The sequence below is a fragment of the Myotis brandtii genome, unplaced genomic scaffold, assembly GCF_000412655.1.
Source record: "Myotis brandtii unplaced genomic scaffold, ASM41265v1 scaffold390, whole genome shotgun sequence".
In the NCBI taxonomy this organism is placed as follows: domain Eukaryota; kingdom Metazoa; phylum Chordata; class Mammalia; order Chiroptera; family Vespertilionidae; genus Myotis; species Myotis brandtii.
In genome coordinates this window covers 1,437,190-1,460,601 of record NW_005364954.1, presented here as the reverse complement: position 1 = coordinate 1,460,601, position 23,412 = coordinate 1,437,190, and the positions used below count along the sequence as shown (strand labels likewise).

Sequence of the window (23,412 nt, the reverse complement as noted above, 5' to 3'; positions counted from 1 at the left end):
TCTAGATCAGTGGTTCTCAACCTTGGCTGCACATTAGAATCACCTGGGAATCTTTTTAAAATCCTGATTTCTGGGCCTCATCCTCCGGAAATTCTGTTTCTTTGTTACTAATGTTGTGGCCCCACCCCATAACAAAGAAACAGAATTTCCAGAGGATGAGGCCCAGAAATCAGGATTTTAAAAAGATTCCCAGGTGATTCTAATGTGCAGCCAAGGTTGAGAACCACTGGCCTAGGGAATAGAGTCAATAATACTTTAGTAACTGTGTGTGCTGCCAGGTGGGTACTGGAAATATGGGGGGGTGGGGAACACTTTTTAGTAACTGTGTGTGCTGCCAGGTGGGTACTGGAAATATCGAGGGGTGGGGAGTATCTGATTGTCTAACCATTGTGCTGTACACCTGAAACTAATCCCAAAAAATACTGAAAAAAAATCTTCTATTTGCGGGACACTTTTTCTACATTTCAAAGAGCCTTAGTCTTTCTGGTCACAAAAATACACGTGAAGACTTTTCTTAGAAGTCATCCCGTTTAAGAGGCAGGTGGAGGGGGGGGGGGGGGTTGCTCCTTGCCGCTCCCTGTCCTCAGTGCTGTAGGAATCACACTGAGATTCTTCCATCAGTTGTGTCAAGGGACACTGTTTGATTCTGTCAATTCTGAAATTCTTACATCTGTTCTCTGAGTCGGGCACTGTTGTTACCCCCATTTCAAGCCCTGTGTCCTTCAGTAAAGGCTTTGTTCCATGTGTCATTGTGTCAGCTCTCACACTCCATCCAGTCCTTCCTGAGGCACAAGCTGCTGGTCGCTGACTGGCCTCTCCGGGCTCTCAAGAGGAGCGAACTGGAGGGCAGCTGAAGACGGCCAGCAGCCAGTGTATACTTACACGCTGACCTGACCTTCAGCCATCAAAGAAATTCAGAAGGCGGCCAGGGAATCTCTTGTTTGATTCCAAATGTTCCTCTCTTTCATTTCGGCACCATATGAAGCCTTTCTCAGGACAACCTAGGGCAGGAGGCAGAGAATTTGGTGGAGCTTTGCATGTGGACACAGGTGTCTTTGGAAATGAACAGTCCCCCTCCAACAGGCTTCCGTAGGCTGAAGAAGAAAACCCTAAATAAAAATGCTCAAGGCAAGTCATCTTAATAGAAGATTTTTTTCAATATTATTTTGTATTAGTTTTAAGTGTACAGCATAGTGGTTAGACAATCATATACTCTACAAAGTGACCCCCCACCTGATATTTCCAGTACCCACCATGCACCATCATAGTTATTAAAGTATTATTGACAGTATCTAGAGGCCCAGTGCACAAAATTCGTGCACTGGAGGGGGGAGGAGATCCTTCAGCCTGGCCTACGCCCTCTTGCAATCCGGGACCCCTTGGGGGATGTCTGCCTGCTGGCTTGTGGCTGGATGGTCTTCTGCTGCTGCACAACCTGCTGCTTGAGCTTCAGCAGCTGCTGTATGTGCATGGGCTGGGCCACCATGGTCTGTCCTGTGAACACCATTGAGAGGTTGAGTCAAGTGTGGAGGCAGGCTCACCCTGAGTTTCCTGTGCTTCCCTGAGTCACTGAGTTGTTCAGACTGACTGCCTTCTACAGAGAACGGCAGGGGAATCAGGCCTAAGCCGGCAGTCGGATATCCCTCTCGCAGTCTGAGACCCCTTGGGGGATGTAGCAGTGCGCCAGGCAGCAGGTGGCCAGGGAGGAGCCTGAATCGGGGCCCAGCACTGTGCTACTCATGCTCATCCCGGCTCACTTAGCCTGCTGCCGCTGCTCAGTAGTGCTGCCCAGAGTCGGGAGAGGCTCCCGCTTTGGCAGCTGCGCTCACCAGCCATGAGCCCAGCTTCTGGCTGAGTGGTGCTCCCCCTGTGGGAGCGCACTGACTACCAGGGGGCAGCTCCTGCGTTGAGCGTCTGCCCCCTGGTGGTCAGTGTGCATCTTAGCAATTGGTTGTTCCGGTTGTTCTGCCATAACGGTCGCTTAGGCTTTTCTATTTATAGATATTTATAGATAGATTGCCTATGCTGTTTTTTACATCTGTGGACATTGTGACTTGCTTCCCATCACCTCCTGTTTTACCCCCAGGTTTCTCCATCTCAGACAAGTGCCCCCTCATCCATTCTCCCAGGTGCTTGAGCCAAAACCAAAAACAAAACTGGGAGTGAGGCATCACCACTCCGTTATCCCAATCCTGTCCACTCTTCCACCAAAATATATCCTCAGTCCTCCCACTTCTCTCCCCCTCTTCCTCCAGCACTTAAGTCCAGCCACCATGGTTCCCAGTAGCCCCCTAATGTTATTGTCTACAATCTATTTTCTTGCATGGCTGCCAGAATACTTATTATCACTAAAGCCAGATCACATCACTCACTTGTTTTCTCGCCTCCCAATCATGAGGACACAAAAACTCAGAACTCATTCAAAATAACTTAACTCTGGTGTGGCTTAGGGACATAATGGGGCCATGGTAGACAAGATGCAATGTGTAGAGGGAGGAATAGTGAGTATTAATGTGGCTGCACCTAGGCGATGCCACCTTTCCCTTTTCTATTCTTGCTGGAGGCCAGCTGGAGTAGCACAGGGCTCAGGGAAATGGGGGTAGCTTCTAGCCAAGCTTTATGCTAAAAGACCCTCTGGCTTATACAGAGCCAGGCCCAGCTCAGCGCTCTAGGTGGAACGGGTATATGGGGCTGGAAATATGCTCTCTCATGGGGAGGTATTCAGATTTATGAATTTCTAGTTCCGTCTGCCTTTTTAAGAGATCAGATGCTAATAATAGATGATACTCATTATTGTGTTTCTTTTCTATAGCCCCAGCAAATCACATAATTATTGAGCATTTGCATGCCAGGGACATGCTGGGATACAGAAATGAAGAAGGCACATTGTCTTTGTACTCAAAAGAGTCCACTGAAAAAGAATAGAGAATCAAACAGACAAATAATTTTGTAACATGATAGACTCCATAGTAGGAATACATCCTTGTTGCCATGGGAATGAATAGAATGTAGCTTAGGAGAACTCAAAAGCTCAGTCTTAAAGGATGGCAAGTCTTGGGAGGTCAGGGTGAGATGGGCTTTATAGGTATGGGACATATATCTTGCTTAGCTAGCGGTTGACAAGCCTCTAGAGTTAGGGTGAGAAGTAAATGTCATATGTCAAGTTTGAGGCCATAGGCAGTGAGCAGGAGAAAGTGCTCAGATCTACTAGAGCTGTTCACTACCACCAGTGCTGAAGTAAAGAGGTTTGGATTGTGAGCCCCATATTGTCATCCAGCATTTTAGGACTAGGATTCATTCATTCATTCATTCATTCATTCATTTATTTCTTCACTCACAGTCACTACAGTGCTTATTTTGGGGGGAGCGATAGGGATATTTTAGTACCACTCTTTCCTCCATGTCACTTAATTCTTTGGCCCCTGAAGTTTGAGGACTCCTGAAAAAATAATTAATGATGTAAGCTTTGTACTCATGCAGACCCAGGTTCCAATCTCAGTTCTGTTAATGACCAGTTGTTTGACCTTGGACAAAACACTCTATACCTCTGAGCTTCAGTTCACTGCCCATTGTGAAAGACTCTGATAGCATTTACCTCCATAACTGGAGGAGTAAATGAGCAAGTCTTGGTGATGTGCTGGGCATGGTGCATGGCCCATGTCTCCCTCCCTCTCTCCACCCCATAAAGCTCCCAGCTCATGATCTTGCTCCTGGTAGTGGTGCTTTAAAAAATCACTGGTTCACCGGGCTTAGTTTGAATGGGAAATGTCATTTGTTCAGCTCCCCCTGAATGCAGCCCAAATTCCTGCTCTGCTGCCACTTCTAATATCCTTTTCTTTGTGATGCAGATGCTTTTTTAAGCCCGAGAATTTATCACTTAAAACATACTTTCAAGAGAAAACATAAATACCTCTTGAATCATTCTGAAAGCAGTGATGACTAGGTCAAATTCAGAAGAAAAGTAAAAGGAAATTATGAATGGTCTTTGAGTCTTTCTGATGTTCTTCAGATGGAAAAAATATGGCCTGAGTAGAGACTGCAGAAGATGCATAGTAAGTCATCCAGGTCAAGGGACATCCAGAAAGAATTGTGATTTGAATTCAGAAGAAAAATATTTTTGTAGCTTCTATGGTCATAGGCTGAAATCATACAAAATTATAATACTTTGCTTGATATTAGGTGGTAGAGACTAAAACTAAGGACATTTTGAACTAATTTATTTGCATTAATAAAATAATTGAATTAATACTACCACCTCCCTATGTTAATAGAAAAGAACACAATTAAGTGAAAACACATGTGGGATAATGTCATTTTCAGGGCAATAACAATCTTTAGAGACATCAGATGTCTCATAAAAATTAGTATTTAATTTGAGTGTTTACTCATTATAGAAATATTTATGCCAATTGTAGTGAATTTGGAAGCTGATAAAAATTCACAAATAAAACAATAAAAATTGTCCTTAAGCCTACCATTCAGAGAAAATAATAGTTAATTAATATTTTGGGGTCCATTAAGTGAACAGTGTCCACTATTATTAACATTGCTACAGTCAAATTATAATCAGAACCTACAAGTGTGGGATCTGTTAAAGGTGAAGGAGTCATAAATTATTAGGTTAAGAGGAGACCTAAGCTGTGATCAATCCAAACTTTAACTCAGTAATTAATCTGTAATTAATATAAATGATGGAACTGAAAACTAGAGATTTTGCCTAGACTTGTAAGCTAGAGAGCCCCTCAGCTGAGAAATACACTTATCTTCAAATGGTCCCCGGGTTTCCCTAACTCCACCTCCATCATTTTCCACAGGAAGTTGGGCACTTTCTGAACACGCGATGGCGGGCACTTACTCTCCACTGTGATTCAGGTTGTCATAGCGCAGGAAGAGGCCTGAGTAGATGGTCTCGGTCAGCAGGGCGTAGATGGCGATCATAATGAGCAGCACGGCCAGCTTCAGGACAGAGTTGAGTCGGAGGAAAACCGCACAGGTCACCATGGCCAGCACGCCCGTGAAGACGAAGTACTGGAAGCAGAGAATGTAGGTGGTCAGGCTCAGTGGGAAGGTGGGGGTTCACTCTCCCACTCACGGATGCCAATAGGTCTCCTTGTACAGATGTTCGCTGAGCGTCTCCATTTGGAGGTCTCAGCCATCCTCAATTCAGCAGCTCCACATTGAACTCATCATTTCATTACCACCTCCCCAAGACTCTGTTCCCTGTTTTTTTGGGGGGGGACTTTACACACCATCCCTTAAGCCAGAAACCTTGATCTCATCTTTGTGCCTTCCTTTTCCCCACATTCCACAGCCAGGTCGTCCTAAGTTAGAATCCACTTCCTCCCTGGATCTCGCATCCAGCCAGCTTTCTCCTGCCACCTGCTTCTGTTTAGTTCTCACCTACAGTTTTGGAACAGTGTTCTGGCAGCTTCGCCTGCTTCCTGCCCCCAGGCCCCCCGGATGCAGACTGTCATTCTACCCCGTGTTTCTAAAGCACAGACCGGATCATGTCACTCCTTAACTTGAAGCCCTTTTATTGCTCCCCATTCCTTCCAAGTCTCTTCTCCTTTCTGAACAGCAAAGCTCTCCAGGCCATCCTACAGCGGATGCCCTTGCACTTTCCAAACCCCGATGTGTGGCCCAGCCTCACTGCCAACCAGCTGTTCGCCTGCTCTCCCAGGCCTCAGTGCTCTGTACTCCCTGTGTGCTGTCGCTCAAATCTCATCCGGGCGACCGAGCCTAACTCCTCGACAAACTCAGTGTCCTCTCTGAGAAGCTTTCCTGCACATCTCCAGGTGCTTCTGGATACGGCCTCATTCCTGCACAGCGCCCTTTCTAGCCCAGCGTAACATCTGTCACCTGTATTAGAAATGGCTGTTCAAATGGCCAGTTTAGAGCCACTCAATGGCTGGATGATTCCAGGGGCTCCCATCTATTAGTCTGCCCAGCCGGATTTCAGCTTCTGTAGGAAGCTCCTCAGTCTATTTCTCTGACAGAAGTATCCCAATAATCCATTTGGGATGGTTGGTTTAGATTCTGACTATTCAGTGGGGAAAAGAACCAGACCTGTGTCATCAAAGACCCACTTGGTGGCAGTACTTTGCTCTTTGTACCCACTTTCTCTTATCATTTTTAAAATAACATCAGTCAAGATGAGAATCATAATTTCCACTTTGCAGGTGAAGAAACGGAGGCTCACAGAGCTTAAGTAAATTGTTTAACTTCTCTTAGCTAGAAAGTGACACACGAACACCTCGATACGACCTGTCCTTGTAAAGGTGACTCTGGCAAGTACACTGGGCTTGGCCATTTCTAAAGTCCATTCCTGTCTTGCTATACTCGGCTCTTTATAACAACTTGTCTTTCCCCTCCTACTACATGGAGAGGCTATTTCTGTATGAGCCAAGGAGATAGGTAAGAATTTCCAGAAATTCCCCGAGAAACTACTGAACACATGTTTATTGACTTCTTAAAGCAGACTGACTCAGTCATGTATACTTGTCAGAAATGTTGATATCAAAAAAATGTGGACAGCACCCTGACTGAGTTCCCAATGGGGGCGATGGCCTCTGCCTTTAGGGTGCACGGGATGGACTCAGAAATGATCGACTGTCCCTGCTCTCAAGAAGCCCAGGGTCTGGGGCGTCCTTTATCCTCGTCTCTTCCTTTCCCAACCAACCCAGTTATGTCCTCATCTCAAATGGAGTGAATAAGCTTTCTTCACTTCTCCAAGGTCTTCCCTGGCCAGGTTAGCCGGGAACTCATTTTGATACATTTGTGCAGGAAGCTGCGAGTGAAGTGAGCAGGTGAGAAGTTCATTCTCAAGTGTGTTTTCTCCATCCAGAGAAACTTCCAAGATCTTCTATTTTCCCAAATGGAGGAAAGAGGAGTAGATCTGAGGGTCCCAAGTTCATTGTTACCTGCATCACGTGAAGGGTTGCCCATGGCTTTGCCAATGCCAGTTATGCGTCACTTACTAGGTCAAAAGTCATCAAAATGATCATGCCCTTAAGCAAAACGTTATTAAAAATTTTAAATGCAGTGAGTATTTATGGAGTGCCTGCTGTAGTCAAGGCATGGTGGTAGGTTCTGGGAATTCAAAGCTAAGAGGTAGCCAGGCCTAATATGTGAAGCAGGCACGGAAATGCCAACGGTACTTCACTGTGGAAAATGTTCTGGCAGCAGTGGGAGCTCATGTGATGGGGACATAGAGACAGGAGAAGTAAGAACTAAAATTATAATAGAAATAAATTAAAATAAATATTTACTGGGTATGCAGTCTGTGCCAGGTCCTCCATGAATGACCTTATACACTTCGTCTTATTTAATTTTTAAAATGGCCCAAGGACAGATGCTCGGGGTAATTCTTGCACACTGCCCAGCAAGGCCCTTCTGATGATGCTACACAATGCACCTGAATTACAAGGTTTTTCAGTCTGGCTGGCAGGGAGAAAAAACAAACAAAACAACCCCTTTCCAGCACTGTGTGAGCCCCAGGCACGGATCCTTCCAGACGGCTCTCCCCCAAGCACCAGGTGGTTCCCTCACCTGCACTGGTGGAACCCTTTGTGGATCTCTGGGTTCCTCTGTGCAGCTCTCTTCCCTCTGTCCTGCAAACTCTAGCCCCTTGGCCTCCCCAGACTCTCAGCTCTGTCTTCCCAAATCAGGTGCCACCTGGCTTTCCCCAGCCTGAGCCACAGCCTGAAAGCTGACCTACAGCAACCACACAGTGCAGGAACCACAGGGCTCATTCCATGGCTTCCAGCTTCTCTGGGGTCACTGTCTGATGCCCAGTTTGTTTGCTTTTAGTAGTTTCAGGTTCGAAGGTACAATATCTCTCTGCTACTTCATTTGAAATAGACCTCCCCTTCTACTTTATGCATTTTATTTTTTAAAAAATTTATCTTTATTGTTGAAAGTAATACAGATGTACCCTTTTCCCCCGTTGTCCCCTTCTAGCTGCCCCCCCCCCCAGCCCCAGGCCTTCACTACACTATCCCCCCATAGACACCCTCCAGCCCCCCTCCCCACCTCAGGCCCTCCCCACCCTATCGGCTGTGTCCATGGGCCATGCATAGTGCATACAAGTTCTTTGCTTGATCTCTCCCCACCCACCCACGCCTTCCCTCTGAGATTCATCAGTCTGTTCCATGCTTCTATGTCTCTGGATCTATTTTGTTCATCAGTTTATTTTGTTCATTAGATTCCACATATGAGTGAGACCATGTGATACTTGTCTTTCTCTGACTGGCTTATTTCGTGTTTTTTCTTTGTGTGTGTGTGTGTTTTTGTTTTTTTTGTTTTTTAGAAGAATTACTAAGCACACACTGTGGGCTCTGTCCCTTGAGTAATCTTGAATAACTATAAATATTGTCAGTTGTCCTCAAAGCAGTTTATAAATGTGACGGGCTGGGAAGAATGTTCTAGGCAGATAAACACATTGCAGAAAGGACGGAGTGTGAGTTCGAAGATGATGCCAGAGGGTCTGTGAAATGGCAGGAAGAGGTCTGAAGGGACTGAGTCCTCCAGAGAATGCCTTTTGGCAAAGGGGGGCTTGAAGGCTGGGTGGGACCCGAAAGCATGGGAAGGAAATGGGAGAAAAGCACCAGGATGAGAAGACACAGGTAATTACACTCCCGGGGGCCCTATAAAATGACAGACAGCTCCGAATGCTCTCGCAATATAGCTAGCTGTTTATCCGGATCTGCCGGAGCCTGTAATCAAGGGCCTGCTTTCTAAGATGGTCTTCCCATCAAACCGCCTGAGAACTGCCTTCAGGCGCCTGAGATAATGACATGGTGGGTTTGTGCATGTGATTTGCATTCACTTTGCAGACCTGTGTCTCTCTGCTGCCCCCTCGGCTACTTCTCCACTCACAGTTGACACATGGCTTTCTTGGCTGTCATTTCCTGCATCTTCACTTCTTTTTCAGTAATTGGCAAGCTACAGTTCAGAACGAAATTCTACTTTGCACTATAATTGCAACAACCTCTTGTTTATATCACATCATCCAGTTTAATAACACGCCTTTGGACTGAGTATCATTTCTCATGGGATCAGAGGTCAGAGACAAAGATGAGGAAACAGTGCTCAGAGAGATGAAGCGATTTGCTTGGGGACACACTTGTGAGGGGTGGGAAGGGTTGTGTAGATGAAGCCTTTTAGAAGGTCTGAATGTCTGATTCCTTCCAGTTTGCTAGACAAATCCTTACGTAGGGAGCCATGGCCACAGACATCAGGATGGCAAGTGGTGGGGCAAACTGGGTCGTCATAGTAGCTGGGGATGGACACAGCCCAGCTGCCCATCTTTTTGACCAGTGGGATTCCTGCACCAGAGAGAGATCAGTAGCTGGCATCAGTATATGGTCTCTAAAGAGCCAGGCCGTAAACATTGTTGGCCTAGTGGACCACACCATCTCTGTTGTGATTACTCAACTCTGCCATTGTCCTATAGAAGCAGCCATAGAAAATTGGTAAGAAATGGGTGTGGCTGTGCCCATTTGTAAATTTTATTTACAAAACAGGTGGCTGGCAGAGTCTGGCCCTGAACAAGGTGATTCTTTGGTTGTGGGAGGACAGTATGAAACTCTGATTTGTTTATTTTATCTCACTTTTTAACATTCTTGTTTTTGAGTATGTTTCATAGTGCACATGATATGTCAGCACTGATACAGGTGTGTCACTTGTAGTAAACATGTATGGGCAGTGCAGGCTCAGAAGCTTGTACTAGAGGTGATAAATCAATCACAGCTGACATTTAATGAGCAGATCCTTTGGGTCAGGCATTGCTCTAAACATGTTACATGCATGAATTTACTTAATCCTCACAGCCACCCATGAGGAAGGGACTACTTTCACCCTCCCTTTACAGATAAAGAAACTGAGGCATAGAGATGAAGCTATGTGATCCAAAAGCCTACGTACCATGAGTGCTGTGGTCCTGAGTTTGGGAGTTCAGGTTTGGGGCCCAGAGTATGTAGTGTTGGTTTAAAATGGGTGAGGAACGTCTGGCCCAAGGACCGTATAAGGCCCACAAAATCATTTGGTCTGGCCCTGCCAAGGCATTAGGATTGAGTTAATTAAATGTTTAACCAAATATAGCAAGCTGATTTTTAAGTTCATAATTTTGTATGGCTTGCAAATGTTATAATATCCATATGGCCCTTGACAGAGAAAAGGTCCTCCCTCCCCCACCGCTGGTCTAGAATGACACGGAAGCCCAGATTAAATAGTTCATGAACATCCACTCATGTCAGACGTCATGTTAGAAATGCATCATTTCCTAGCTCCTCTAGGTAGTTGCCATGAGAACGTGCTGTTCCTTAATTCCACAATAGCCACGTGAAGAAGCTATTATTTTTCCCGCTGTACAGACAAGGAAGCTGAGGTTCAGAGAGAGTAAGAATTGATTCAAGATTCCTCTGCTAGCAAGTGAAGAGGCTCTGTTGGGAGTGAAATCCAGCTTCTGCCTAGCTCTAAATATCCGACTCTTGGCCAACTCACTGCCTCTTGGGTCCCTCCTTAAGTCCTCCAAATTCTTGGGGTGTTGGTGTCCCAAGGAGTCCATGACCTCAGAGCTCACTCATTACTTGGTGGAGGGAGTCCCAGAGCACGTGGTCTGTCCTGTGCAGCCTGATCTTCCTTAACATGAGCCTAGTTCTTCCCTAGGGATTGAGCCTGGGTTCAGACGTATGGGCTCAGGATATGCCAGACATGGTTTGCATTGCAGTAGCGAGTCTTGATAACTGAGATAGGAAGAGAAGGATGAAAAGAAGGAAGGACGGAAAGGAGTGAGGAAGAGTGGGAGTCAGGCAGGATTGGCACTGAGCAAGGTACTTTCTAAGCTTTCGTTTCATTATCTATAAAGTGGAGATGGTCACAGCCTCTTCCCCAGACATCTTGACTCAATGATGTTCTGCATATCAAGTAGATAGATGCTCTGCACCTGGGGAGCGGGGCAAGGCATTCTCTCCTTTGAAGACATTTCTCACACGCATTCTGGGGCCTAGGTGAGACACAGAGAGCCTTTCCTCCACCCACATAGTGGAGAGAGTCTGAGAGAACAAGAGTCCGCTCAGCATCCTGAGAGTATGGCATTGGCTGGGGTCTGCTGGGACCCCCAGCTATCCTCCCTCTCGGCCCAGGACTTCTGTCCTAACGTGTAAAGGTCTAGGCTATGACTAGTGGAGCCTAAGCTTGTCCTTTGCCCGGCCCCGTAGGTTGACCCTGATACCCAGGACCACACCAGTGGCTCTGTCACCAAGAGAGGGTCAGACTTATATTACGATGGTGAGTGTGATGTCGGGACACCTCCTGACCCTTTCTGCACCTCCATGCACTGTCTACACCACTTTTATTTAAGTTTAGTTGTGTTCTGCTTTTGTGAGTCACTAGCTCCTTGTTCCTCTCTCCCTCCCTTCCTTCCTCCCTTCCTTCCTCCCTTCCTCCCTCCCTTCCTTCCTTTGTTCCTTCTTTCCTTCTTTCCTCCCCTTCCCTTTCTTCCTCCCTTTCTTCTTCCTCCTTCTTCCTCCCTCCCTTCTTTCCTTCTTCCTTCCTTCCTTCCTTCCTTCCTTCCATCCATCCATCCATCTTTCCTGCTTTCCTTTCCCAATACAGCAAACACCCTTTGAGCAATAACTCTGTGCTCTGTCTTCTATTAATGACCGGGCACCTCTGCTTTAGGATCTTAAGATGAGTCGGTGGAATTGAATAGGGGAGGAGGAGACAGAGGGGAAGAGAGAAATGCGTAGAGGGAAAGGTGAAGGAAGACATGGAGGAGAAGGAAGAGGAAGAGAGACATGGGGAAAGGGCAGCAATGGGAAAGAGGCGGAGGAGGGAGCAGGAAGAGAAAGGGGACAGCAGAGGAGACAAGGAGAGAAGGGAAGGCAGAGAAGGGGAAGAAGGACAAAGAAGGAGGAAGAGGCAGAAGAAGGAAACAGGCCTCCGGGTGCCCTTGGAGGCCCTTCCCCAGTCCTGCTTGGTTGGAGCTGGTGGAGATGTCTAGGCCCAGGTCTTGCCCAGGGGGCTTGTGAATAAATACCTCTGGGTAGGAGCAGATATCTGTAAACACAGCTGAGGAATTGAAAGTCAGGTTCTTCAAGGGTATCGACTTGTCAAAATCACACCACAGCTGCGGATTAAAAAAAAAAAAAGAACAACAACAAAAAAACAAAAAACACAGGAACAACAAAGTCAGTGTGAGTGCTGGAAAAGGCGTCCTGTGCTATGGGCGCTGGGCTTCAGCAAGAGCCTGGGGCGGACCAGGCCCGAGGGGCATCACTGTGCCTGGCAGTGCCAGCGGGGTCTTCTCTTTCACTTTACAGAAGGCACTGGCTCAGAAGGGCATTGGCAACCCAGTGAGGACAGCGGGGAAGACTGCTCGGTGGCCCCATCACGGAGGGTCACCGGAGTGTGCCTGGGGCTCAGAAGAGAGCGCTGGATGGCAGGAGGCCTGGGTGTGCTCACAGCCTGTCTCCACCTCAGCAGCTGGGAGGTGTTAAGGGACCCGGGGGGCACATGCTCCATACAGACTCTTAGCACTGGGGTGGTGGGAAATTCGGAGCCCAGACATTTTGCAGGTGATGTTCATGGCACTCAGAAAAGAACAGCTACCATTGGCTGAATACCTCCTCTGTGCCAGACACTTTGTACAAAATCTCCCTCACAATCCCCGTGTGATGCTGCTGCTCTTTTTATCCCCATTTACAACTGAAAAATAGGAAACTCTGAGAAGGAAAGTAACTTGTCCAGGGTCACCGAGCTGATAAGCGGTGGAGCTTAGATTTGAACGCAGGTCTATCTGACTCCAACGCCTCAGAACCTCCACCCACACCACTGTGGCATGGCTGGCCCCAAGGGTAAGCCTGACCTTGAGTCTCTGGACTGATTGCCCAATTCTGCACCCCAGAGGTATCTGATTTGTCAAGACTAAGGTCCCAGCTACAACTCTGCATGGTGTGATCAATGGTCCTATGCACGTCCACGTTCAAGTACCACAATCTCACATCAAATACTCATGTGACGCTGAATTTAATTAGACTATGATTCCCCTTTTCTTTATTCCATCGAGTCCTTTACTTCAAGGCCGGCCATAGAGCTTGAGCAGCATAGACTCTAAGTAAATACTAGGCCAACTTGCACAATACATTTCAGGTCATATAATCCTCTACTCATTTTCCTCATTCCTCTGTCTCCTCCTCACCTATTCATTTCCCCCAGCTCATCTTAAAATCCTAAAGCAGGTATGTCCACGCCTGAACTCCTGGATGCCCTCCTCAGACTCAAGGGGCCTGGTGATGGTTTCAGCCACCAGATGACGCCTCCACTAGCCTTTCTCCACATGCCAAGTTCAAACCCTGGGATCAGACAAACCACTCCTACCATAGACAACCCAGGCTGCTTGTATTTACACAGACAATGCTTACAGCTATCGTTACCATTCTAGAGAGAAAATGAAATCATTGACACATGGGTCACCAAACTAAAAACAATGATAAATATGGCAGTTGGAGATTCATTGGAGTTCGATGTGTCACATCCAATAGGAGCTTTTAGAAAACCACAGGCAAGATGCTTAACCTTCCTGAGATGCGGTTTCCTCATCCATTAGGTGGGAACGGTAATACCTACCTGTAGCCCACAGTGGATGCTCAGTAAACGACAGCTACTGATCCCCATGGCCCCGCTCCCATCCCCAGAGATACCAGTCAGCAGATGAGAATGAGCATGAGTCATGGAGTCAGACAGACCGTATTAACAAGTTATTTCATGTCTCTGAGCCTCAGTTTCCTCAGCCATAAAGTGGGGATAATGAGACTTACCTCACGGGGTTTAGTGAGGATTAAATACGAAAACCGCACTGTGCACGGCTCCTCCTTCAGTGCATGGCACACAGCAGGGGGTACTTCCTACACGGTGCCTGACTGACCACTGCCGTGGAGTAGCCAGTGACAGGGCAGGAACTGCAGGGAGGCTGGAGGCCTTTGCAGCACAAAACTTCTCCCGCTGGAACTGCCCAGTGAAATGCCCGGTTCTGGCAGTAGCCGCACCGTGGTGCTCTGTCCCTAAGCTTGGGGCTGGACCAGGCACACGAAGGTAACTGGTGTGGAGGGAGGCAATGCAAGACGCTGCAGCAGCTCCACAAACCCTGGGCCCCCGAGAGCATCCCGGACACTGGAGGGAGGGCGGGCCTGGGATGCTTACGATATTGAGGATGGCGCCCAGGAAATTGATCAGGATGGATGCGAAGATGATGACGTTCCGGGCCAAATAGGTCTCGTTGATCCAGCAGCAAGTCTTCCGCAGGACGAGTGGTAAACACTTGTAATCCTCCGCCGTGGTGATGAGGACCAGAGCCGCATGCAGCATGATCAGGATGGAGAACTGGATGGCCATTGGCATAGCCCTGCAGGGAAACACAGCTGGGTTACGGGCTTCCATCCTCTTATTTCCCATTGGCTGGGTGATGCTGTCAGTCACATGCATGATCGCCCTTCCCACCTCTTGGTTCCAATAATTCCTCTAAATCTCTACTGGTTTTTAGAAACAGGCTATGGCAGGAAACATTTATTGTATTCATTCTTTTTAAAAAATATATTTTCATTGATTTCAGAGAGATAGGAAGAGATATAAACATCGATGAGAGAGAATCATTAATTAGCTGCCTCCTGCACACCCTCACACTGGGGATTGAGCGGGCAACCCAGGCATGTGCCCTGACCAGGAATCCAACCCTGACTTCCTGGTTCATAGGTCAGCGCTCAGCCACTAAGTCATGCCAGTTGGGCTTATATTATCTGTTCTTAGCATATTCTTTTGATTGAGAAACTTTGCAATGAACATCAGCCATTTGGCTTGATGTGGCACTGCTGCTCAATTTCTGCACTTCCTTTGTTATTCATCTTTCTCACTAGGCCAGCGGCTGCCAAGGCAACAGGACACTGGGATCTTATCTCACAACTCTGGCTGTGGGAGGGACCCACACGCCCTTTCCCCTTCAAGGCAGGTTTTATAAAACACGTTCCCTCTCCATCTGCTCCGATGCCAAGAACCGAACCTGGCACCTGGTCCAAGTTGCTCAGCTTGGTGAGTGATCACCAAGGTTTGCATGTCGTGTGCTGTGTGCCATGTAGTACATGGGTGAGGATACAGTTGAGACGTGAGTACAATCCTTGAGATGTGAATACATCCTTGCCCACGGCTTCAACATCACTCCCAACTCTACATCCTGAGCTCAAGCTCTCACCAAAGCTCTTGCCATGGTAGTTTCTGTCTAGTGGGTACCTCTGCTGGGTGTCAGGCTGCTCCTAGCGACTCAGTTTATCTAAAACCCCATCTCTGGAGGTGTCTTTGACTGCTTCCTCTCCGTGGCAAAGGCAACTTAGGGAATGTGGTCCAAAGGGCAGGGTAATGGGGGTACAGGGCATCATGACAACCGGGGGTAAGGCCTTTACAAGAAGGGAGTAGCCAGACCTCAGCTGCCTCTGCCCGGCCAGCATCAGAGAGGCTGGGAAGTGATGCTCCAGCCCAGCTCTCCCTGTGGGAGGTTTTGTTTTTTTCATTCTTTTTAAATACGGCACAGTTTTGATATTTGGACTACCCTGGCAGGGAATCTGCAGGAGTTTTAGGTAAGAATGGAAGGTCTGTGCGGCAGTGGGTTCCCAGAGGGCTCCAGGCAGATGGGAAATTCCCCCCAAACCCGCTGGTAACACACCATTCGTCCTGGGCCCCAGGGGCAGGTGATGAAGGAGAAAGCCGGTGGATGGCTGTGTCAGGCCGTCCCAGGAGAGAGGACGTCCAAGGCTATTGTGTCTCATCATGTGAGGCAGCCACGGAGAATATGAACATCTTGTGTTAAGCCAACCAGGCAAAGGTGGTTAGAGAGCTGCCCAGTTCTGTGGCCTCTTGCTGCCAGCATCTGAAGTCTCTGTGGGTTGCCTTTCCTCTCTGTCTCTCTCATCTCTCTGCCCCTCCCCTTCCCATCCATAGGCAACAGTCAAGCCCAGGCCCTCGGTGCTGAGCGCAGTCTGCCTGCTTTCCCCCAGCGCGCTGGGGCTCCCTCTCCTGGGGGAACGCCTGCTCGGCCTCCAAGCTTCAGCTTTTCTCTGGACTCTTCCCTGACCTCCCCCCCCTCTCCCGCATAGGGTGAGAACATGGACAGCGCTCAATAAACACTCACTGACGGAGCTTCCAGTGGGGAGCCGAGGCTGTTCCTCCCCTCGCCAGCCTTCAGGGGAAGAGTTCCACCCACCCTCCCAGCCCCTCTGGCTACCCCCCTGCTGCCTCCTCCTTCCTCCTGAAAGACAAGGTCCCCGTTAAATGTCAGTGTGCACGCGAATTCAGACGCAGGTCCCCTCCTCCTCCTAGACCAGTGGTCGGCAAACTCATTAGTCAACAGAGCCAAGTATCAACAGTACAACGATTGAAATTTCTTTTGAGAGCCAAATTTTTTAAACTTAAACAATATAGGTAGGTACATTGTTATTAACTTAATTAGGGTACTCCTAAGGCTTAGGAAGAGCCACATTCAAGGGGCCGAAGAGCCGCATGTGGCTCGCGAGCCGCAGTTTGCCGACCACTGTGACCTAGACGCACTGGGAGGGCCCGAAAGCCACAGCCTTGACCTCCCCTGTGGGAAGAAGTCTGGTCATCTCTTCTCTTTGCCATCTCTCCCCAGGCAGGGAACTCAGGTCGCCCCAGGAAATCCCATTCCCTTCATTCGTTGGCATTGGGGTGGGTGGGCAGGGGTGCCTTGCATTGACCTTTCCCACCATCACAGCAGGGAGACCCCACATTGGAATTGGAGGGGAGAATGGAGAGGCAGAGATCGAACTGAGAGATTCGGAGCAAACACCACGTGCTCTCCTCTCCTGGTTGTAACCACATTCTGCGTTCCAGCTTTTACCATCGCTCTGCTTCAGCAAAGCCAGCGCTGTCTTGGAACTTTATGAAGCGGATGCTTTGTTGCCCACGTAGCTATTGTGCTTTCGTGTATACTTTGGTGGGGTGTCAGGTGTACTGGAGGGCTGTGCGCTGTATTTACCTAGAGAACCACCTGAGTGAGTCCCTAACAGAGTTTTAAGCGATCAGCACTTCCTGCTGGGCTTGCTGAATAAAGGAAAGGGAGGTGCTATGGACTGAATGTTTGTGTTCCCCAAAGTTGGTATGTTGAATCCTGTAGCCCAATGTGATGGTGTTTAAGTTGAGGCCTTTGAGAGGTGATTAGGTCATGAAGGTGGAGCCCTCAGCAATGGGGTTAGTGCCCTTAAAAGGAGAGCTCCCTTGTCCCTTCTGCCAGGAGCGTGTGGAAGATGCAGATAGCTCTGTGTAAACCAGGAAGAGAGACCTCACCAGACACTGGATCAGCCAGCACAGCACTTGACCTTGGACTTCCAGCCTCCAGATTGTGGGAGACAAATTTCTAGTGTTTATAAGCTGCCCAGTCTGTGGCATTTTTTAAAATAACAGCCTGAACCGACTAAGACAGGAGGTGAGAGGCAGGTATATGGTCCCGCAGCAAGAGCTAAGCCTTAGGCAAGGTAACTCACTCTTCTGAGTATAAATTTTCAAGGTGCAAAACTGGGTTTTTTTAAGCTCACCTCTTAAAGGAGGTTCAGCTGCTAAAGCAGTGAAATGGTTTGCGCATAAGAACTCAAAGAAAGGTTATTCTGTGTCTCTGTTCGTGGTGAAATTCAGGAAACCAAAGGCGGTTTCAGGATCTATGGGAAGAGGATTAGTGACAATACAGGCTTCCTACTCGAGGCACTAGCATTGCATGTTAAATGCCTCTGGAGGAAACCTTTCATTTCTGAAACTGAGTCTGAAAAGGAATGACAAGGGATGTGCAAACAGCTCTGTCCAAATCCTTCCTCGACACCGTGTTCTAATTGCTCTCTGCATTCTGTCTGTAAACAGGCCTGGGTTAGTATCACGATCGGATGTTTGCTGGGGAGGCAGGCATCGGTGGGGATGAGTGGACATCCTATAGCTGTTGTGGTCCAGTGGGAAACAGAGACCCAGGTGGTACTGATCCGTGACATTCGTACACCCTTTAGAGCCTGCAAAGAGCCTAGGAGGCCAAGGCTCCCTTGATCCTATTAGCAACCCTGTGAGGAAGGCATTCTTAGCCACTTCAATGGATGGAAACTATGGCCCAGAAAGGGGAATGGGGCCAGAATTGATCAAATGGCTCATTAAGTTCGGACATCAACCCTGGGACGTTGGCACTGTTACTCCCCTTTTATAGAGGAGAAAACCGATTGAGCTGTTATACTCACTTGCTGCCTTCATGGGTGATGTCACATACGAGGGAGGCCTATTTGGATTTTGATCCTTGTGTTTGTTAAGATTGGGGGAAGGCCTCTGGCCTTGGCAGAAGGATGAGCTTATAAGCAGAGGAAGACCACAGAAAAGACACTGATATTGCCACCCATGCGTCCTGGATCCCGGGATTTTAAATTCTGACCCCTTGCAAAGGTCGGCTGGCTGTCCCAGGCCAGGGACCATCGGCTCTCGAAGAGCTCTCCCCTGCCCACCGTGTCCTTGCGCATTTACCTTGAAGAAGGAAGCAAGCTCTGTATTGCCGTGATAAACAGAAGAACGATGAACGCACACACCAAGTTTGACTTGAACACTTCGTCCCTCATTTGAGAATACTGTGATTAAAAAAGAAGGAGAAATTACTTTCTAGCACAGTTGGGTGTTTGCAAGAGTTCAGTTTCACCAGTGTTTGGAGTTGGGGCGGGGGAAACAGCAAGAAGAGACAAAGCAATAAAGATTTTTTAAAAAAAATTAAGAGGAATCCATCTCTTAGGAAACCCTTCACCAAGGATTGTCTCCCCCCTCCCCCCAGCCTCTCGCTGAGAGCCCAGGAGGAAATAAATTCCCTTCCCAGGCACAGGGCCTGGGAGGGGGACTTGGCTTGAGCTTGTCCCTTTCTTCTCCCACCGAACTAGCATCATTTTAACAAAACAGAAGAGCACACACCCATATATTTAGCAAATCAAATTCACACTGACTTTCTTCATGAGCAAACTTAAGTCCCTTAAGGATCTTGCTCGATTTCTTGTTTGGTTTGGGAACACAGGGGAAATGTGTTACCCAGAGAGAGTCTTTCTGCCTCTTTTTTTCATAAAACTATTTCATAAAATAAATCCACAGGCTCTTAGAACAGAAAGTAGCCTCAGAGACCCCCAGCAAAGACAGCCCTTAATTTTTTTCAATCCTTTGCAACTTCCTTATTTAAAAAAAATTTTTTTTTCAATAGTAGCTTTGATAGTTTATTGATTTCTTTCTAAAAGTAACCTTTTTTTTTCTTGATCGCAGAGTAATTATACAATTAACTAGTGTTGGAAAATATAGAAAAACATATGCACAAAAATACTTATACTGTCAGTACCCCAGAAATAGCACTTACTAACATTTTGGCTTATAACTTTTTTGTCATTTTTTTCTTTTGTTAAAAAAATTGCATTGAGGATCCGTTTTTATAAAATTAACCTACATTTAAATGGAAAAAGGGCAGCCCTTTTATTTCACGCGAGAGAAACCAAGACTGATGGACCCGTAAGCTGGATGCCCTCTGTGTCTGCTGCAGGCAGCCCCGGGGAATGGCGCTGACTTGATTTTGATTATCCAGAGAACTCGGTAATCTCATTACCCAGCCTTAAAAGCTTCCGGAAGGTCGGCGCTCAATGGCCAAGTCCTGCCTGGTTTCCAGATTCACCTTGGAGTCATTAAATGGAAGAATAATCCAGTCCCCTCAGCAAGAGGAAAGGAGTTTTTTTTTGTTGTTTTTTTAAAAATATATTTTATTGATTTTTTTACAGAGAGGAAGGGAGAGGGATAGAGAGTTAGAAACATCGATCAGCTGCCTCTTGCACACCCCCTACTGGGGATGTGCCCGCAACCAAGGTACATGCCCTTGACCAGAATCGAACCTGGGACCCTTCAGTCCACAGTCCGACACTCTATCCACTGAGCCAAACTGTTTAGGGCGGAAAGGAGTTTTTAAAACAGAAAAAGACCTTGGAATTGGCCTAAACCAAGCTTCTCCTTTTACTAGTACCTTCATGCCAGAGAGGTCTAGTAACTTGCCATGGATCACACAGCATACAGATCATGTTCAGCGGGGAAGGGGAGGCAGCAGAGGGAGGGGACGGGAAGCTAAGCCTGGCTTTAGAACCTTGTAACCCCTGATGTGAATTTCACAGAGTTGCTTTATGAAGGAAGCCAGGACATCGAGCTCTCACTGTTGTGAGCTCAGTCTCTGTCCCCAACAGAGAGGTGACCATCACCTTCTCTTGGCGGTCATGCCAAAGAAACCATACCTCTTGGTGGTATGGTAGTCATAGCCAACAGTTACATGATTTTTGTTCTCTTGCCTGCTTCTTGGTGTGGTCTGGGTTTCAGATCAAACTTGCTGCTCATTGTCACGGCTAAGATTCAGGGAGGGCAGTGGCCTGCAGCTGGTGAGCTCCGTGGAGCTCACTGCTCAGAGGGGGCTGGGCAATGCTTTTTCACTCCCCAGACCTCAGGCCTCTGTCCATGTTCAGATAGCTTGCTTGGTATCCAGAGAGAACCAGAACATGCTCCGAAGAATCACTGTAAGCCATCGTGACTCCTGGCAACGCCATAGAAAATCCATGCTACTAATAATCACAAAAGTGCTTTCAATGAAAGGGGCACAATCATAGAGACCCACACACACCAGCTTGAAAATAAAGGAGTTAGCCACAGAGCAGTTAATTCAAAGGAAGATACATGTCTCAATTCCTCTTAACAATGAATTGCACAAGATGGACTTATTCTTTGTTGGCTGACTGATTAATTTCAAACTGGTTTGGCTATATAGATTTGATCTTGAAAATTTTAAAACAATACTTTTTAGTGTACTTAATCCCTCTCTTCCTCCTTTTCTTCATCTTCACCATTATCATCATCATCATTGTCATTGTCATTAACTCATTACTATCACTGTCACAGCATCTTGGAGTTGTAATGGGCCTCTGCCTTCAGGAATCCTTTCCATAACACCCCTGATATGGACTCAAATGCCTACTGATATCTCCAGGCGACCTTCTCTGCTTTGGTGGAGGAAGTGGGCGTCTCTTCTCTGAGCTGGGGCAGGATGTCCTAGGTCTTGGAACACCCTCAACTTGAACACTCCCAGTGCCTGAGAGCTCACTCCTTTGCAAAGCGTTCTTTCCATTATTGGCCCATTCTCCCCATGAGAGGTCCTTATAGATACCATGCCTGAGTCTCTGACTCCTTTAAATTTTTCTTACTGATGACTTTCAAAATGTTACATGATCATGCGTCCAATCTACAGTTGCATCAGATCTTACGTTTTTCATTTTCTTCCCATGGCAAGCTGGGGAAGACAAAGTGGGAAGACTTACTTTGCCTCCAGATTTCCCCTGTCAGTGTCTCCCTGTGAGCAGTACCTGAGCCAGTTGTAAATGGGGTTCAGACCAATTAAAAGCGCATGGCACTTGGCATCAATTACAACGGCTTCCTTTGAGAGCGTAGATTAGAATTTGATTATTATTTTAGAATCTGTAGGGTTTTCAGGAACTGGCCAAAATGTAATATGAAAAGTTTGAGTGATAACGATTGATAATTAGGGAATTTAACCTCTGTTCTATTGTTTATTCATGCATTATGCACCCACTGCAAGGAGGCACTATGCTACATGCTTTACATGGATGATCTCATTTAATTATGACAACACTTTGAGGGAGATCCTATTTATCATATCCCCATTTTGCAGATAATGAAATTGAGGGTTAGGATAATCCAGTAACTCAACCAGGACTTTACAGATTATAAGTAGGGAATCCTGAGAGTTTGTTCCCCAGCCTGAGGTCTCATTGGCTGCCCCACCTGCTGCTATCTTGCTATTTTCAAGGACAGGTCATTTTCTTCACTGGGCACACAATAGTGTATCGTGACATATTTCAGTGATGTCGTTTATGAAAGTTTCTGACTTGATCAGATTGACAATAGGGTTCCCTTCCAAGGAAGTAAGAGGGGATGTTGGGGATGTTGGCCATGGATGCTCTTAGAAGGCATCTTCAGAGATGACATCAGAGCCTTGAGGATCTATGGGTTCATGGATCTGTCACAAGGAAGCCAGGAACACAGGTTTGATCACACAAGGAAAAGCCCGTCTGGATTCTTTACCCACAGAGGGATGGCCAGGGAAGCCAACCTACAGAGGTGATGGACAGAGTTTCTAGTCTTCTGTGCTTCTGTGTCTAAGACCACCCAGGAAATCTTCGTAGGTGTGTGGGAGGAAAATCACCCTCCATGCCTAGGTTCTCCCCTTCGCCTAGGACCATGGTCGGCAAACCGTGGCTCATGAGCCACATGCGGCTCTTTGGCCCCTTCAGTGTGGCTCTTCCACAAAATACCACATGCGGGCGCGCACGTACAGTGCGATTGAAACTTCGTGGCCCATGAGCAGAAGTCGGTATTTTGTGGAAGAGCCGGTATTTTGTGGAAGAGCCACACTGAAGGGGCCAAAGAGCCGCATGTGGCTCGAGAGCCGCGGTTTGCTGACCACGGGCCTAGGAGATAAAGAGTACTTACAACTCCACAAGATGTAGTGATGCTTCTAGCCAAAGCAGTTATCTCGTTAATGGTGCCACCTGCAGCCATACTTTTGTCCAAGTGTGCATGTGAGCTTACAGAATTTTATGGGTGGAGTGGATTGTACTTGTTGCCTTGGTCTAAACCTTCTTAATGCCGATTTCACTCAGTAAAATCTCACAGAAATGAGCCGTTAGCTCCTGCCTGCATATTTCCAATGATAGGGGAAATCAACCACTCACTTGAGAACCCATTTCATCTTTGGATAAATCTAGTTTGCTAGAGATAATTTCCTAGCATGTCTTTCATTAGCATAAATTAATATGTTTGTTAAATTAAAGAAGAATCTCAACAGGGACAATCCGCTCATTTTTCATGAGTAAATGAGGGAAGTTAACCTCATTGTATTGTGAATTCACGCATTACCGCAGTGCGGCAATGGCTGGAACCTCCTTAAATTGGACCATTTGGGTAAAAGGCATAATTGCAATAAAAATGCACAGGAATAATTTCGTATTTTGAAATAGACTGTCTTCCCTAGCTTAGTGTCTAGTGTCTAGCCAGAGTCGTTACCAGAGCGGTTCTATGAGTGACAGGTGTGCCTGAGGAAATCTCTCACGGCATACTTCTTTCTGAGTAACCTCGCTTTTGCACAAACGTGGATTTCCTCATGTTTGGTAGACTCACAAAGAAACACATTAACATGTATAAGATGGAGAGCCCCAGAAGTGTGAGGCTGGAAGGATCTCACCCCAGGGATAAAAGAAGACCCTTCATGGCAATATATTTCCTTATGCTGTGCTCTGCCTTGGGGGTGGGGTG

General features: G+C 47.2%; 1 protein-coding gene across 2 annotated transcripts in view; it reads right to left on the bottom strand.

Moving 5' to 3' along the window:
* ADCY8 (adenylate cyclase 8 (brain)) overlaps positions 1 to 23,412 on the bottom strand; it is a 141,309-nt gene that overhangs the window by 19,493 nt on the left and 98,404 nt on the right. The window contains exons 8-11 of one of the 2 annotated variants that reach the window (XM_014544993.1): positions 18,553 to 18,653; positions 14,203 to 14,404; positions 12,041 to 12,130; positions 4,856 to 5,028 (exon numbers count right to left, since the gene is read on the bottom strand). In XM_014544993.1, the coding sequence (XP_014400479.1) occupies positions 4,856 to 5,028; positions 12,041 to 12,130; positions 14,203 to 14,404; positions 18,553 to 18,653 (566 nt within the window). The remainder of the gene's footprint in view (positions 1 to 4,855; positions 5,029 to 12,040; positions 12,131 to 14,202; positions 14,405 to 18,552; positions 18,654 to 23,412) is intronic. The other variant, XM_005872786.2, reaches the window with a different exon arrangement.